Source organism: Miscanthus floridulus, chromosome 10 (assembly GCF_019320115.1).
Source record: "Miscanthus floridulus cultivar M001 chromosome 10, ASM1932011v1, whole genome shotgun sequence".
Lineage (NCBI taxonomy): Eukaryota > Viridiplantae > Streptophyta > Magnoliopsida > Poales > Poaceae > Miscanthus > Miscanthus floridulus.
Genome location: NC_089589.1, coordinates 121,925,700 through 121,943,345, shown reverse-complemented (window position 1 = coordinate 121,943,345; position 17,646 = coordinate 121,925,700). Strand labels below are relative to the sequence as shown.

Here is a 17,646-nt window from a genome sequence, read left to right as displayed (position 1 = left end):
AGGACCATAAATGGTTTAAAATGAAAAAATCATCAACTACAAAGTTATAAATCTTGTCGAGTATATAAAGTTTGTTTTCATCTGATTTTATTTGAAGAAGTTATGAATTTTATTGTGCTGCAGCATGGTTATAACCACCATATCATACAACAAGTCGGCGGTGAAAAGTGTCTTCACCGCTGGTTCATACGTTGAGCCGACAGTGATGAGGAGCACATCATCACCGACAGTTGGTGGTGCAAATCAGCTGTGACGATGGATTGCCGCTGCCGGTTCCTATTACGAACTCGCTGTGATAACTATCACTGCCGATTTTACTAAAATCAATGGTGATAGAGGCGTTTGGGGTGACCAGATCTGTAGGAGTATAACCGATTGAGAAGGCTTGTTTACTTATACTTTCAACTACTAATTAGTCAGAACTAATTAAGATTGTCCATTCCGCACAAGAAAACAAGATGAGAGGAGTGCCAACCAAAACTACGGTGTCCAAATTGAAGCTTATGACAACGAAAACAATTTGTAGACAAACTATGGATTCATAGAAAAGATCTGGGAGCTATAGACTACAAAGCATTTTAGATCCATCTTTTTCGGTGCAAGTGGGTTAGAGTACCAAAGGGGTCACCACACGGACGAGTACAACATGACTACCGTAGATTTCAGTGTGCAATTCGATCATTCGGCGTATTACACTGATTATGTTGTGCAAACAAAGCCACGCGGTATTGTTTAGATATATATGATCTCTTGTAACAAACATCCTTGGCTGATCCAATCTAGAGGTAGAGCACTGGTATATATATGTAAAGGCCATGTGTGGAGCTCTTCCACACAATTAACACGTACAACACCGCGGACAAGCTAGGGCTCGGTGCTTCCCCAAACTCCTCTGAGTTCTTTAAAAAAGAACGCCCTAACAAAAGCTAAGAACTTGATAGATTGAGCTCTCTTTGTTTTGTTAACTTGATATAAAGTCAATAGTCTATTAGAAAGTGAATTTTATGAATCTCAACTCCCTACAAGCAAGAACTTGATACATTGAGCTCTCTTTGTTTTGTTAAATTGATATAAAGTCAAGTTCAGTAGCAAGTGAATTTTATGAATCTCTTGGAGTTACTCGGTGGCTTGATGTTCTAATTCATTTTAGTAAATTTTGGGTCGAGCCAATTGATCTAAAGTTGTAAACCCGTACACAGTTTGGTTAAGATCGAGACCATCCTTGGACACGATTAGCGAGCAATCACAATACATCAAACCCATACACACGAATCGTACGTACACTGCACACTCACATATGGACATATGGTGCGGCAGCATTGCACCGGCAACGGCTGCGGTGCTCCGGCAGTACGTACGTAGTCGTCCGTTCACTTCTCCGGCGCCGGCTTGCCGCCGAAGCTCTTCTTGCGCTCCTCGATGAAGGTGGAGGACCGCTCGTTGATGTTGGACGGCACCCTCGGCACCTGCGGCATCCGCGGCCGGAGCCCGCTCCGCTTCGGCACGCGGCCGCCGCCCTGCTCCTCCCCTCCCGCGACCGACGACGCCTGCCGCTTCCTGAACAGCGACTTCTTCCTCTCCACCGTCGCCGTCGACGAGGCACCGCCGCTGCCGCCGGCCTCCTGTGCAGGACGGTCCTCCTTGATCGTCACCGTCCTCCTCACCTTCGTCTCCTCCACCGCCGGCACCGCTGGCGCTGCCGTGCCGTCGGCAGCAGCAGCAGCTCCGTCCTTCTGCTCATCAGGAACATCCCTCGTCGTCGTCGTCGCGGCGCTCTCTTCCAGGATGGTCGTCGCGACGACGCTGCTGTGCCCTCCATCGTCATGGCCGCTCAACTGGAAGTCGAACTCGGCCCTCTCGATGGGAATGGCGAACTCGTCTTCTTCCACGCCACCGTCATCTCCTCCCTTCGTCGGCGGAGGGTGGCCGGCGCCGGCGCCGTTGTTCCTTGGGCCCTCGGCGATGCTCTTCATCCTTCTCACAGACAGGTTCTTGGCCAGGAACGTCAAGAACCGGTCGCACATGCTGCCGGCCACGCTTGTCGCTGGCTCGACGTCGCCGCCGCCGCCACTGCCACCTTTCGCCATCGCCGCGTGCTTGTATTGTATTGTACCTGCTGACGATTCTACTTGACGCCGAGATGGAGGACGTACACTTTATAGATGCCTCGACATGGGCGTCAACAAAGTCGCCGACAGCGTAGGGGCGAAGCAGCAAAGAATCCATGCGTTCCTTGCAGCTGCAAGAGACGTCTCGTTTGGTTTTACCTGATGATGAAAATGTCTTTGGGCAGTGAAAGACAGCAAGTGATTCCAGATGCCAATGCCATAGACGGCAACCCGTTCGGAATATTGCAGGCCAAAGCTATTCCAAGAGTGATCAGAAACAGGCTAACAGAAGCAGCAAGGTATTTCCTTGGCCACTGGAATAAGGCAAGCATCCTGTCTGGTCAAAATGCTTGTAGTTTTGGAGAAGATCCTACCAGGCTTTTGATGAAGCTCTTGCCAGTTTATTCAAATGATCTTTATTTGGTCATCACTTTTGATACAACAGTTGGTACAACATTTTGTTCTGTGCAACACTTGTGAGTAAATAAATAGTTCATACAGCACTTTTGAGGTAATGATGCTATGGTACACAGCACAGCAACAACACAATAGAAGCTTTGTTTATCCAAAGAAAAAAGAAGAAAAAAGAAACCATGCCAAAAGCTTTCTGGGTAACAAAGGAGTTGATACTGCACAGATTTATTTCCCTTCTTCTGAACCTAAAGCCCGGTGCAGAGGAACGACAAGACAGGTCCCGCTCTCCGCCGGGTCCTCTCGCTCACCTTCCACTCCTCCACGAGGAGCTTCTTCAGCCTGGTGCAGCCCGAGACGATGGTTGCTACCCCAGAGCTGGTGATTCGCCGGCAGTAGACCATCTGGCAGGACTCCAGCTGCAGGCACCCTCTGACAAGGTGCTCCAGACCGACATTGGTGACTTCTGGGCAGTGGGAGAGCGCGATTTCTTTGAGCTTAGGGCAACCATCACCTATCTCAGCAAGCGCTATGTCACTTATGATCTGTATGTTGAAGCAAGATGAGAAGTCATCAGACAAAGGAACTAGCATGCCCCGCTTGTTATTTATACCATAGTCACAGAAAACAGGATCGAATGCCATCCCCGACCCGGGTAGACAAGGTTTTTTTTTTTAACCCCGCCATGTAAAACCTCTCGCAAGTAGAGTACCACGTTCCTTGACCCCCATCGACTTGGGAACTTTGTGACTATGATTTATACAGAGCAAATAAAAGCATGTTTCCTTATGGATGGACAGCAGAGAACTGTTTATGAAGCTAACAGCAGAATCAAAGATAATTCCATTACCTTCTACCCTCTTTGATGAAGAATACAGAAATCTATCACAAGGTGGGGCTGGTTCTTTTAAAGTGACAGGTTTCAGGTAGCCAGTTTTAAACACCTAGACTTACTGACTAGGTTGCTGATCCGTTGCATGCAAGATGGTATTAAGAATTCATTTGCTGCCAAACTTTGTATTTGCACAGCTTTATCAACTCTTATCGTATTATGACAGGGATAAAAATCCTTTTGTGTTCCCGAAATCTTCACATTCGTTATTTACATATATCAATTGAACTTATTGATTCCCTATAGAATATAGCCAAATTACTATATGTATGCCTTACTGCATACCAGAGCCTAGATATAAAACATGTGGGTTCAACCTTTTCTAGTGCTGTGAAATGTGCTTCAAGTGTTCTTCTTCGAGGCAAAATGGAGGTAGCTTTCTTACTCAAAATACAAAAATGTTTATCCTATCTCAGGATAGAAAATGTACTCAAAGTAAAGTGAAGCAGTGAGGATTTTTCTGTTTACTCAAATTTTGGACAGTTTTCAAATAAGGAATGCAGCATCATATTGAAATACATACCCGAAGAACACTTATATCTAGGAAGACTAGATCAGGGCATCCTCTGGCAATTGCAGTCAACCCGCTATCAGTGATTAGCTGGCACCCGCACAAGTTTAACTTATGCAGAGGGCAGTTTTCCGCGATTGCAGACAGCCCTGCATCAGATACCCTGAAAAAAATAACTTGAAGATTCACAATTCAAAATAAAGAGGGCAATACAGATTGGAATACCAAGTTAAATAAGGCACATCACATCATACATTATATTTACCTCTCACAAAACTGGAGCGTTAACTCTCTAAGTGATTTACAATTCTCAGCAATAGACATCAATGCTTTGTCTCCTACCTGCATACCAAATGCATAAGCTATGAATACAAACATAAAAAATCATTTAAAGTTCCAAACTGAACACAACCAAATATAGACTGCAAGGGAAATGCAGCTATCCATCTCCATGCATGCTAGGCTTCCAGTAAACCAATGGAAAACAAGTACCTCATAACCATGCCGAATAGAAAGTTCTGTTAAGTTCTTGCAGCCTTGAGCTATGTGGGACAAGGCACTATCACTTATTCTTGAACAGTCAACCAAATAAAGAGTCCTGAGAAGGGAGCAGCCTCTACCAATCTCCAGAAATGCACTGTTTTGGATCCTGGGGCAGAAAATTAGAGAGAGCTCCAAAAGGCCCCTGTTTGCATAGGACCACAAATCATATACTGTTGTTGCAACAGAAGTTATCAATATAGCTAAAAATGCACCTAAACAGGAAAAGAATTGTAGAAGTGCAACAATTTACATTGACCATCAGTCAAAGATTATGATAGCCTATATGCTGTTTCAAATTTAATATACAGCCAAACTGTGCTTATTAATGGGTTCATTTCCTAACATATTCTTTAGCCTGTCCCTTCTCTCCAAAATTATGTTTAATTTACTTGAACTACAGCACATCAAGTTGACATTAAAGAACTGTTAATAAAAAGGAGAATAAATGTCTAGGAGTGCTAACTGAAGCAAGGAATTTCAATATAGCATGTTATCACCAAGGAAACTTACGGACACCATCGCCCAATGTGCTCCAGTGCAACAGATTCCATGTTCTGACAACCACTGATCTTCAAACGTGCTAACTTTTTGCAGCTACGAGCTACAAATTCAAGGCTTCTATCAGTTAGTAAATGGCACTCATTGAGAACAAGATCAGTGAGATTTTTGCACCCTTTCGCAATTGAAGTAAGGCTCCTGAAATTGCAAAAGTTGGTCAGCTAATCATTTAGAAAACTCAGAAAATAACTGAAGCACAAGGTGCAAGCAAGGATATTAATGGATGATCAGCACCTTCAGTTGCAGAAGAAAACATGATTCAATGAGAACAAATCGGCATCCTAGTTGGTTTACATCAGTTCTACATAGTACATACTGCATATCATGGTTCTCATTGTTCTCATTTCCATTCTTCTCGAAATTCTTTTTTTTTTCTTCGCTCTTATGTAAATAATGGGGTTCATAAGCCCTACCAATATATTTCAGAAAACCTTCAAACATGTTTACCTATTAATATATTTCATTATTTTTAAGGTAAGCCAAGATGGGAAATTTTAAGGAAAAATAAAGCAATTTCTTTAGCCTAGAGCAAAAGGTCCAACAAAATTGATAGAGGAAAACCCAGCATATATAAAACAAAACTGGGACTTCAGGTCGATAGTGCAACTAAACTGAGTACCTGTCTGTAAACCCTTCAAAGTTGTTGAGTGACAAGATTTCTAAAAGCGGACAAAATGAACCAACAGCATCTAGGGCGTCATCCCCAGCACCAATACATTGTAGCTTCAAAGTTTTTAACTGTCGGCATCCTTTAGCAATAGATATTATTCCCACACTTTGAACACGATCTGATTCCACTGATAGAATTTCTAAGTTAGGGCAGTGGGATCCAACAGCATGTAAAGATGCATCAGTCAACCATTGACAATTTGCAACAGCAAGTGAGACCAGCGATTGCCCACAGTTCTTTACTAATCCAATCAAGCCTTCATCTGTGGTGCCTTCAACAAATCGCAAGTTTAATTTCCTAAGCAGCTTGCATCCTTCCCCAATAGCAATAAGTCCTGGATTTCCAATAAAGCATGCCTGCATTTTAAGATTTGTCTTCATGCTTTATCCATAAATATGTATCGGGTCTACGAAAGAGGAACTATATGGATTGCGACCATGGAAAATGTGTGTGGAACTAGACAAAATGACGTTCTTATCAGTTTGCAACTCTGCCATGCATATAAATTCTTTACTTTCAACTCCTATACATAAGGGAAAAACAATATTTATTGCTTCACCAGGACCAAAAACCTCAATCAAACTTTTTACAGACATATGTTGTTTTATTGCAGGTACAACATTACATGGATACTCTACAATAAATATTAATCTTTTGTTCACAGAACTAGTGTTTCAAGTCTCCAAGGTGGAAAACCAAACAGATATGTGAAGTTCATGAAGTCAATAGCAATGCATAAGCTGAAGAATAGACAATCCGGAATTACCTGGAGATCCAAAGAAGTCAATTTCTTGCAATTCTCAGCTATCCTCACCAAGCCTGTCGAGGATATGGCAGAGCACCATACCAGACTCAATTTCTCAAGCCCTCTGCAACCCCTTGCGAGATGACCCAAGCCAACATCAGTCAAACAGCTGCGCTCAGACCCTTGATCACCAACTGGCTGGTCCAATGGGAATGGGGATATTTTAAGAGTAAGATTCGATGCGAGAGGCAGCCTCCTCCGGCGCCGGATCTGATTAGGCATATGAATCTGCGTTCAAGACATGTACTGAGTGCATAGTAACAAGGGAGCTAAATAGCTTCAAGAAAGAGTTTCTCAAGAAACCTAACAAATTGGACTAGAAGACTGACACTAAATTGTGTTGTTATGTCTCAGTGTTATGCAGCAAAGTTGTTCACAGTCTAGCATTTCTGGCAATTTCTCAGCAGCCAAGGAAGGAAAATTCTAGCGATTTAGGCACTAGAAGTTCCACAGCAGACGAAATCCTAGTTTTCTTAGGGGAGTTGGTGCCACCAATTCCTCGACAGGACCTCTACATTCGCCATGTTTCTCCCAAAATAGGACGCCGACACAAGACGCGACATTTTCGTCAAGCGTACGGATCCCAGCACTCGGATCAAGGGAAGGGGAGGCGAGGCGAGGCGAGGCGTACCATTCCCGCGCGGTACGGGCCGCGTTCCATTCCCGAGCGGTAAGGCCTGGTGGCGGATCCGGATCCGGAGGCGGCGGTGAGGCGCTCGTCCACCGACACCTCGGCGAGCGCCGTGAAGCGCTCGGCGACGAGGCGCAGCACCTCGTCGGCGCGGTCCCCGGACGCGGCGAGCCTCGCGGAGCGGCGGGAGGCTCGCTCCAGGCGGCGCCAGCGGCGGCAGACGAGCGCGCAGGCGTCGAGGTCGCGCTTGGCCCCGCCCCCGCCGGCCCCGACGCGGCGGATCACGTCGTCGAGGAGCTCGTCCGGGAGCGCCGCGTTGATGAGGTCGGCGCCCCGCATCGCCGGTGGAGGGCGGGGGCGCGGGCGGGGAGGATTTGGCCGGAGATCAGGCGTGGCCGTGCGGGAATATGGGAATATTGGATTAGAATGGAAATTGGAATTGGATATGGAAGCGGTGGGAGGGAGGATCGGGTGTGGGGTTTCGACGAATTGGAGGGGGCGGAGCGCAAGAGCTGCGCGGGAAGGGAAGAGAAGCGTGCTCGCGCGGTAAAGTACTTGCAGGGTGGGTGCTTGTGCGGTAAAGTCCCCCAAAGCACGAGTGAAGTAAGTACTAGCATCTCAAACAAATTACGTACTTCATCATTAATATAAAATTTTTTTGGCATAGGTAGTTTCACCGGATTCAAAAACTCAATCATGTTTGATGTCAATATTCAGGGCTACGGAATTGAAATGCATGGGTCCAATACCAAAACTGAGTGGGAATTGAAATGAGGATTAAATCCAATGCTATGGTTTGGATGGCACGAGAAATTGCAAAAACAGTCGAGATATAATTCATTCCCAAATGTTGTCTGGATAAATTATATCTCTGCAATCCAGAATTCTAGAGGAAGACGAGGAGTTGTAGTCTGTAGATGCGTACATGCCCATGACCTAGCCTCATGTCATTCTCCTTCCAATCACGACGGCAGTGTGGCGTACGTGCAGATCAGGTACAGAGAAGTAGGATGCGACGAGCAGCTCCGATGCGTTGAGGACTAGGCGGGTCGTGTGTTGAGGAGATGAGAATCAAGTGTACGTGATTTTCAGCGAATACAGAGGATCTCTAATCAGAATCGCCATGGAGGTGTGCTCGTTGGGCTAAATACCACGTGAGAATGGAGAATGTTTCTGGATAGCAACTTCCTGACCATCCAAACACTTGAATTTGGGTCTGCCATTTCCCATTCTAAATTACAACCTTTAATACTGACGTCCAAACGGGGTATAAAAGATATTGCAGACTAAATGGGAGGGGTACTCTAGCAGATTAAGAAAACTACATTCCCTTTATATGGGTCGATGTGTTAAGGTAAAAAGGTCATATTTCCTCTCCTCCCTCTTCCTCTCCTCTTTTTCCTCTCGTTCCGTCTTCTACCAGCACCACTGCCGCCTTTCATCGGAAAGAGAAGGGTCTTGCACGGCCACGACTACTTAAAAATGGAACCTTGGGGCAACATCCGCACTGTGACGGGCTTCTTCATCGTCAACACCAACGACTGGGGATATTTAAATATTTGCCACCCTTACGGTTGACTCCTACTAACTTGCCAGCTTTAGAATATGAATTATAGATTTGCCATCTGAATTGCTCTGGTGCTAAAGATTTGCCTATTTTGGACTCGTGGTAGTACAGGTCATCATGCCACGGTGAATCGGCCGGGGAAAAAGACATCCATGCCCCTTAGACTGTTAGGACAGCCAGCTCTAACCAGCCACCATGCTCAAAAAAAAAAAAGCCACGTGCTCTAGCTCCAACCAGCCAACCAACGTGCTCTACATATATTTGCTACAGGAGGCAGTCTACAGTAAAAATTCGACATGATATATGCTAATCATGGTCACAAATTTGCATACATATATTAGTACATAAATTCGACAATCACTGTACATTAAAAATCAGCATCATCATGGCCACACATGAATTGTACCAAATATATATATATAATGTACCATGCACAGCAAGCACATTAGCTAAAAGAGACCACTGATGTCTAAGTTTGGTCATAACAGCCATACATAGAATCATTAAACAGGTTCTAGGCGACACATAGCTAAAGCAATGGTCATTTAACAGTTCTGACCAACAAAAGTACATAAGGTGCCATTTATCAGGTTCTGGCCGACAAATATAGAGCACTAATGCCATTTAACAGGTTCTGGCCACAATGCACACTAGGAATCCACAAAAGTCATTGTTTTTCATCTCCACGGCCTTGGCTTGTCTTATGTTTTCTTGATCTTGGAGGCCAGCTGCTTCCTCCTTGGAGTCATCTTCTTGGGCACGGCCTCCACAACTTATAGCTCTCCTTCTAGAAGAGGTTCAGCTGCACCCAACAATAATCTCCTGAAAAAAAAATAGAAAGTGAGGGATGTTTACAACAGCAAGCAGTGCAAAAATCCTAGTGATTATACCTCCTAGTGCTTGGACCTGATGGGGTGCTTGGACCTGATGGGGTTCCTGGAGCTGCTAGCTGAACCTCTATAGGCACAAGTTCAACAGGGAGCTCTCTGTTGGCTGCCCTTGTTGCTGCTTCAGCGGCTTCCATAGCTGTTGAAGCTCTGAGTTGAGCTTCTTCGGCCTCCAGCCTTGCCCTCACTGTAGCTTCCCTTGCTGCTGCAAGCCTTGTCCTAGGAGTGGCTTGTTTAGGAGCAGGGATGTCCCCTGTCTTGCTCTTCTTCCTCCCAGGCTTCACACTAGTCTTCTTAGTTCTCTTCCTACAAGCAAAAAAGTGAAATTTTTAGCACATTACAGCAACAACAATAATAAAGAAAAAATGTGTTGCTCCTACCTTTTCTTAGTTCCTGTCAAGCTACACCTCCAGCTACCTTGCCTGTGCCCATGTTCACCACATCCTTTACATAAGGCTTGTCTGGTTGCCTTCCCACTTCTCTCAGCTGGTGGTTTGGTCCTGTTTTTCTTTTGCCTGCCTGGCCCTCTCTTTTTTGCAATTGGAGGATGCAGATGAAATCCCTTGTTTACTTCAGGCCACTGAGATTTGTCTGTAATATTTGCTACTATTTCATTATAAGCAGCTTGGAACCTCTCAACAGAGTAGTAATTGTCCACATAGCTGCCCATGTTTGGCTGCCTTACGCTTGTGATGACTGCTAGTGCATGTGGACAGGGTTTTCCAGTAACTTGCCACTCTCTGCAAGTACATGCCCTCTGAGTTAAATAAACAACATGTCTTCTGACCTCTTCATCCTTATACATCTCAGTCACTTCAGTTTGCTCAGGATAGCCTTTGGTGACCTTTAGGTGGCTCAGACCCTTGGAAGCTGCATTGAGTTGGTGAATTACAGCAGGCAGTATTCCAGGTGATAAGGCCCTGGAGATGCTCCTCCTCTTGGCAAAAAGTATCACTAACCTCTCCCTTATACCATCTACCATGCAGTGAGGAGGCAAATCCTTCAAGTCCTTCACCCAAGCATTCCAACTCTCAGCAAGGTTGTTGTTAATGTAATCACATTTGATGTCTGCACTGAATTTACTTCTTGCCCACAACAAACTGTGATGGTCATCTAGCCACTTTGTTACTCCTAGGCTTGCTGCCACAACCTTGTCAAAAAAGTACTTGAACCCGTGTGGAGAGTAGGCTCTTGCTGCAGGCCACATATTTTTTGCATAAACCTCTCCAGTGTAGTACTTCTTCATGTTCTCCATCAAATGTCTAAAGCACTCTCTGCTCAGCCCATGGAAACACTTGCTTGACTACAGCTTCAAGCCCCTTGCATGCATCAGTGCAAACAGCCAACCTAGGCAGGGGCCCTGTTGCTTTACCTAGCTGTTCCATGAACCATGTCCAATTTTCTGTGGTTTCAGTGTCAAAAAAACCAAATGCTAGTGGAAATATCCAATTATGCCCATCTAATGCTAAAGCTGCAGGCATTTGTCTATTCCACTCTCCAGTTAAATGTGTGGAATCTATACTAATGTAAGGCCTGCAACCATATAAGAATCCATCTATGCAAGCCTTGAAGGCACAAAAATCTAGTGAAGTGCACTTTCCCATCAACTGTGACTATGTCTATCTCTACAACACTGCCAGGTGACCTCAACTCTACCTCGGCTTTGAATCTGTACAACCAATCATAAGAATCAGACCACTTACCAAATAGTTTGTCTGCTGCTCTCTGTCTCCCATACCACACAGTTTGGTAGCTTGTCTCAATTTTGTACTTGTCATCAAGAAACTCCTTAACTGCAGCAGCCCCCATACTTGGTTTTTTCTTCAATAGAGGTATAGCTTTCTGTGCAACCCAACCAATAGAAGCCATGTTGGTAACAGCCCTATTAGTTGATGGACACTTGTGGACACCACTGTTGATCTGAATCTGCACAACAAAACATACAATGTTAGAAACCAACTCAAGTCAAACAAAAAAAAGTATGCATGAACAGCCAGCTGCCTTACAAAACAAAATAATTGGTTCAAAAATGTACCCTGACACTCTTATCACGTTGAGTCCTAGCTCTAATAATCCAAGGACAGCTAGCTGCCTTGCAAAATCCCCTGAACCTCTTTTTGTCAGACTTCTCTGTCCCAAGCTCAAAATCTTTAACAATGGCATGTTGCCTTACTACCATCCTAAAGTCATCCATATAGGGATAGTGTATGCCAATTGACATATCTAGAAATTCCTTATCCCAATCTTCCATAGGCTCAGTAGGAGCTGTGTCATCAACAGTAATTGCAGCATCTTCCATCTCTCTTTCAAGTTCCTTAGAGATGGTAGGGATAGGAATTTCCTCTCTAGCAGCTTCCTCGGCCTTCTCATGAGCTTCCTGGAACCCCATTGCCTCATAAACCACATCCTCATCAGCTATTGCATTTGCCTCACCATCCTCAGCTTCCTCTTGGATGATAGTCAATGTAGCCCAGTCTACTGGAACTGCCTCATCACCATCCTGTGCTGGAGATGTACAGGTATCAGCCATTCCTTCTGAATTAGCTCCAGCATAAGAAGCATCAACATTGGTCACATCAGACATAGGAATACCACTGTTGTTTGTCTCATATCCATCCTTAGTAGTAACCTCAACAGTAATATATGCCATCCTTTCCTCCCATTTCTCCTCTATCATTTTCTGCCATTGCTCATCCCTTCTAATTTTCCATTCAGAGCCACTATCACTGTCCAAAACCCAAATTGACAATGTCTGGCTTAGTCCCCATATAATCTTCGTAGCAATTTTATCATGAAACTGAGCTAGACTGTACCCAACACTCCTATCTAGCCACAACTCATGTTCTTGGTCAACAATTTCAACAAGCCCATCATATTCAAGCACAGCAGTGTACTTAACGATTTTAACAACTAGCCTAAATGCATTGCCAGGTTCGATCCTGGCATTAATGTAAACATAAAAACATTGCATTGTTAGCCAAGTACCCCATGTAACTCAGTCCAACTGTCTTGCCTATAGTGAAAATAGAGAGACTCACCAAGGGGGCAGCCATCAGGTTCCATGGTCACAGATCTGGATCCAGCGCCTGCTACATCACCCACCTACAAACCAAAATTGTAGTAAAAATCAACGTTCAACCCTAACCCTAGCTCGGTAAACGAAGGCAAAATAAGAGGGCCAGCGAGGGGCGGAGGGTGGGGGAAGTGCGTGGTCAAACCTGCTTGGGTTCGGGGTTGTGGAAGTGTAGATCGAGGTCAACTTCCGGCCACCGTCCTACAGCCCACCTCACCGTACCAGCCGCTGCAGCTGAGAGCAGGGGCGCGGGAGAAGAACGGGGAAGAGAGGGCGCGGGCGACCGGCGAACGGGAGAGGAGGAGGATTTGGGACAAACGAAGGGCTCGACGCCGGTCGCGCGGGGCTTCTCCTCTGCTCGTCGCGGGATTCCGAGCGACCGCGAGCAGACCTGCTCCCCTTTCCGTCGCGGGTGGAGAACGGGGGAAGGGGACGACTCGAGAGGCGACAGGACCGGGATGAGAAAAAATAGAGTGGAGGATAGGGAGGTCTTTTTCCTAAGCCAATCCACCGTGGCAAGCTGAGGTGTACTACCACGATGTTAAAACGGGCAAATCTGTAGCACCATCGTGATTTGGGTGGCAAATCTATAATTGTCGTTCTAAAGCTGGCAAGTCCGTAGGAGCTAATCGTAAGGGTGGCAAATATATAAATGTCCCCAATGACTGATGCGATAGTTTCTCGGCGCAACATGCCCATGCGTGTGGCGACTGCTCCGACTGATGATAGCCTTCTTTGTTGGCCCCGGTGCCTGATGTGGTAGCTTCCCAACGTGGCATGCCTGGCACGGTAGCTGCTCTAGCGCAGTGCGGTGGCTAGCTTGCCTATCGTTAGACATGGCGGGCTTCTTTGTCGGCCCTAATGTCCAATGCGGACTATGTGGCACGGTGGCTGCTCTAGCCCGATGCGGCGGCTAGATCGCCTTGGACGCGGTAGCGGGCTTCTTTGTCAACCTTAGCACTTAGTGTGGTTGCTTGGCACGAAGATTGCTCTGGCTTAGTGCAACAACTGGCTCATCTTAGATGCGGCGGCGAATGAGGGACACCTGAGGCCGAGGTTCACGGGGTGTGAGGTGCGGCAGTAGCCCACGAAGCAAATGTCACACCCAATTTTAAGGATAAAATTGAATGCACAAAACTCGTGTGTGCCCAGGGATCAGTCACACACACAAGCTGACAAATTACCTAAAGTATCATCACGATGTCTCTTACATCAGATCCATAATATAACTTAGTCTTACATCACACAGTGGAATATAAAAAATAACTCTCTCGTGGGACTTCATCACAGGGAAGGTCAACTGGTTGACCACAAGCCTAATAATCCTCAGGAAATTCCTCATACCCGTTGTCATCTGTTACTAATCCGGGATTTTTGTCCAAATAAAGAAATAAACAAGCGTAAGTACTTCCCGTACTTAACAAAATAACATGGGGTTATGTAGCTCAAAAAGGACGATACTGGTTTACTGCAGTTAGCACTTTTAGTAAGTCCAGATTTTATTATCAAGTTTAATCAAGTTATGCTTAAGTTCCCATTTGAACCCACTTAATCAGATATCAGCATCATTTGGTTCATATCATCATAAACCATCATAACTGAACAACAATGAGTATCCAATTATTCTGTGAGTTTTTCGGGCCGCTCGTGACCGTGAGCACGGCTGTTATAACAGTTTGTTACCCTCTACAGAGGTGGTGCACATTCACCGCGAGTCATGATTCCCATATGCCCGGGTTAATTACTCCCATGTCACTGCCAAGGTGAGCGGGCAGGGTACAATATGAAGCCATTTCATAGGTTTCTCTAACAAGTTAGGGCCGCTAGGTTTCCTCGGTAGGTAGATGTAGGAACCCCCTTTCCTATGGCACATATCCATCGCGACTATACACATAGGAACAGAGGCAGCCCTATACCCAACGTGGTAAGCCCCTTTTGTGCCATAAAGGTAACCTCTAACAAGCTAAAAAAGGTCCTATTACTGAGCTAAAGTCAGAGCCATATGACTCTCCCGGTTGCACTGTCAGTCCCAGCTTTTACCGACAGATAAGTCCTTATGGAGGGCCGGGAGCAACATGATCAAAAGTCATTTGCACCTTCGCCCTATGGATCAGTTGTTATAAATCATGTTATACTTTTAGTTCCATAGAACCATTCACCATCATGTAGATCATGTTCAGTTAGAGCACTAGCAATCTACCCATATGCAATTAACCCATAGGAGTCAAGGGAACAAGTCATCAAATGACTAGAATGTCCTTATGGTTATCAAAATTAGACACATGCACATGAGTAAATGATTAAAGTGAATAGGACATCAAGGTAGACCCATGCTATACTTGCCTTGGTTCACAAACTCTTGCTGGTCCTGCTGGTCGTCGAAGAACTCTTGATCTCCAACGTTCTCCTCACCATCTGAACGCGACCAACACGGCAACATACAACATTCCAAAGGCATTCATACAAGCAAACAATCCTACAGTTAGAACAGTACACTAACAGTATAGAAAACAAGATAAAATGTTTATGAAAAGAACCTACGTCTCGCTACGATCACGTCAACGCGAAGTTCACAAAAAACGGAGCTAAAACGCGAAAGTTATGATTTAAACGGGATTTCCTATATCAATTTATTTAACTAAAGCTAACCTCAACATTTAAAAGTTGCAAACATGATTAACAGTAGTACTAACACGTAGATTACGAAATTACGAAACTAACGCAATTTGAACGGATCAATTCGGAGCTAAAATGAAGTTTTTATGAGCAAAACAAATCTAATGGCATTTCTGTAAATACTGAAAACGTATTTTGAACTAAAACAGTTTAGTTTACGTTTTCAAAAGAAGAAAACGCACTCAGGAAAATGCGCTATGGACGGCGGGTTCAAATAGACGAAACCAGGGGGTCTCTTTAGCAAATCCACCCGCGGAGGGGTATCGGCCTACGTGGGCCGTAGGATCAAGATCGGACAGCCTGAAATAGATCTGGGGGAGAGAGAAGGAGACGCCGGCGCCGGAACAGTGCGGCCGCGGCGGCTCAGCCATGGACGGCTGCGTGGAGGTCGCCGGAGCGCGCGGTACAGGGGCTAGGGCTAGGGGCCATGGTTCGAAGAACCGAGGGCACCGGGGAGTTGTGGAGGTACTCGCGAACTCAACCAGGCCGAGAATGGGGCCAGTGGACACGGTTGGCGCGGTGGCCACCATGGCCGGTGAGCAAGAGCTCACGGACGCCCGCGGATAGGGCTCTAGAAGCCACGAAACGGGAAATAAACCGCATGGGAAGAAAGAGGGGGAGCACGGGGGTTCTCACCGCGGGGGAAAACAAGGACGGAGGCGGCTCGAGGACGGCGGACCTCGGCGTCGCGGCAGTTGCGTCTTCCGTGCACGGAGAGCGCAAAGGAGGGAGCGGGGGCAACAGAGAGGGGCGGCGACGGGCTCGGCGCCGTTTTATAGAGGCCTGCGCGGGGAGGGCGCTCCCACGACGCGAGGAGCGGGCGCGGGGTGATTGCGGCAGCGGCGGTTGCTCCAGGCACGCGCGGGGCGTGCGGGAGGAGGTGGGGGACGGCTCTGACGAGCGGGGCCGGGTCGTCAGCCGCTGAGGAGGGAAGAAGGCGCGGCGGCAGTTGCCTGGCCGAGCTGGGCCGGCCCAGGAAGGTAAGAGGGGAGGGCGAGCGGGCCGCGGGAAGGAGAAAAAGGCCATGGGCCGAAATTGAGGAAGGGAGGGAAGGGAAAAGTAATTTCATTTTTCTTTTTCCAAATCAATTTCCAAATTTATTTTCAAATAAGTTTTGAATCCTTTTGAGTTTAAATCGAAAACCACTCAACATATTAAATACAATGCTCCAGCATGAGTGCATCAACATGTTACTAACCTTATATTTGATTTTATTTTCACAAAAATTATTTCTTTCCTATATTTCAATGCACACTTAATAACATAATTAAATCAAATTTTTCTTATTTCAAAAGACTGAAATTTTGGGTGTTACAGCAAACTAATTCCAGCAACACACAGTTTCGTGGAAGACAACCGGGGCTATGATGGCTCAATTCTGATGGCGGATGTGAACACGATGGGGGCGGCACAAGAAAATAACCGTTGCAGGAAAGGGAAAGAGAATGGAGCAATGTCCCCTTTGATTGAGGGATTGGTAGATGTTTGTGAGGGATTGAGAAAAACTATCCCCAAGTTTTAGATAACTATATATATAATACGCTATGTGTAATTTTTATTATTTGGCTCACGAGCTAAACGAGTTAGTTCAAGCTCGTGACAAAACAAGGTGACCTTATGTCTCGTTAAGATAATGAGTTAAGTCAAGCTGAGCTGAGCTGACTCGTTACGGAGGCCTTCCATTATCCGGCAGATACCTAGTGCGTGGGGGTAGGTATGGAAACGGTAACTTAAAGGACAAATACTGTATTTTGTGTCCTTATTGCATCATAGCTGGTTTGCCCGAGTGGTTAAGGGGGAAGACTTAAGATCTTCTGCACTGAAGTGCGCGTGGGTTCGAACCCCACAGCCAGCATCTAGTTAATATATATTTTTTCTTGCTCTTTATTTAATATTTTTAAATACTATTTTTTTTCTTACTCTTACTTTGATCCACAGCCAGGATTTACTTAATTATTTGTATTTTTTCATGCTCTTTCTTTAATCTTTTTTATATTTGTTTCTTACTCTTCATTTAATATTTTTTAATACTATTTTTTCTTACTCATAATTTGATCCTTTTTATATTTTTTTCTTGCTCTTAATTTAATCTTTTTATATTTGTTTCTTACTCTTTATTTAATATTTTTAATACTCTTTATTTTGAATGGAAATTGTAGCATCTTTGTGTAAAACTGTGACTCTAGAATTGTTTTTTCTTCTTTTTTTTAATACTCTTTATTTTGGGATGGAAATTGTAGCATCTTTTAGTATATCTTTTTTTAATAGTCTTTATTTTGGAATGGAAATTGTAGCATTTTCCTGTAAAACTGTG

General features: G+C 45.2%; 3 protein-coding genes and 1 non-coding gene across 4 annotated transcripts; 1 reads left to right on the top strand and 3 right to left on the bottom strand.

The window, feature by feature from the left end:
* Positions 1–1,203: 1,203 nt before the first annotated feature.
* LOC136487089 (uncharacterized) lies at positions 1,204–2,357 on the bottom strand. The gene has a single exon (XM_066484222.1). It carries the CDS (start codon positions 2,085–2,087, stop codon positions 1,371–1,373), a length of 717 nt encoding a protein of 238 aa, XP_066340319.1. The 5' UTR covers positions 2,088–2,357; the 3' UTR covers positions 1,204–1,370.
* Positions 2,358–2,557: 200 nt separating this feature from the next.
* Positions 2,558–7,591, bottom strand: LOC136487088 (F-box/LRR-repeat protein 4-like). Its single transcript, XM_066484221.1, has 8 exons — positions 7,130–7,591; positions 6,460–6,726; positions 5,643–6,049; positions 4,976–5,161; positions 4,415–4,607; positions 4,188–4,264; positions 3,935–4,085; positions 2,558–3,064 (listed from the first exon to the last, which is right to left on the bottom strand). The coding sequence occupies exons 1-8, from the start codon at positions 7,466–7,468 to the stop codon at positions 2,768–2,770; spliced, it is 1,917 nt and encodes a 638-aa protein (XP_066340318.1). The 5' UTR covers positions 7,469–7,591; the 3' UTR covers positions 2,558–2,767.
* Positions 7,592–10,092: 2,501 nt separating this feature from the next.
* Positions 10,093–12,260, bottom strand: LOC136485954 (uncharacterized). The gene is made up of 2 exons (XM_066482743.1): positions 11,663–12,260; positions 10,093–10,292 (listed from the first exon to the last, which is right to left on the bottom strand). The coding sequence occupies exons 1-2, from the start codon at positions 12,258–12,260 to the stop codon at positions 10,219–10,221; spliced, it is 672 nt and encodes a 223-aa protein (XP_066338840.1). The 3' UTR covers positions 10,093–10,218.
* A 4,844-nt stretch (positions 12,261–17,104) lies between these two features.
* On the top strand, positions 17,105–17,187 carry TRNAL-UAA (transfer RNA leucine (anticodon UAA)). Its single transcript has one exon. It is a non-coding gene; the product is annotated as a tRNA-Leu (tRNA).
* Positions 17,188–17,646: the final 459 nt, after the last annotated feature.

Coding starts and splice junctions, on each gene's coding strand:
- LOC136487089 (XM_066484222.1), bottom strand. CDS start 2,087: ATGGCGAAAGGTGGCAGTGGCGGCGGCGGCGACGTCGAGCCAGCGACA.
- LOC136487088 (XM_066484221.1), bottom strand. CDS start 7,468: ATGCGGGGCGCCGACCTCATCAACGCGGCGCTCCCGGACGAGCTCCTC. Junction 5,162..5,642: donor TTTGAAGGGTTTACAGACAG/GTACTCAGTTTA, acceptor TTGCAATTTCAG/GAGCCTTACTTCAATTGCGA. Junction 4,265..4,414: donor CTATTCGGCATGGTTATGAG/GTACTTGTTTTC, acceptor TTTGGTATGCAG/GTAGGAGACAAAGCATTGAT.
- LOC136485954 (XM_066482743.1), bottom strand. CDS start 12,260: ATGATAGAGGAGAAATGGGAGGAAAGGATGGCATATATTACTGTTGAG. Junction 10,293..11,662: donor TTGCAAGGCAGCTAGCTGTC/CTTGGATTATTA, acceptor AAACCCTGTCCA/CATGCACTAGCAGTCATCAC.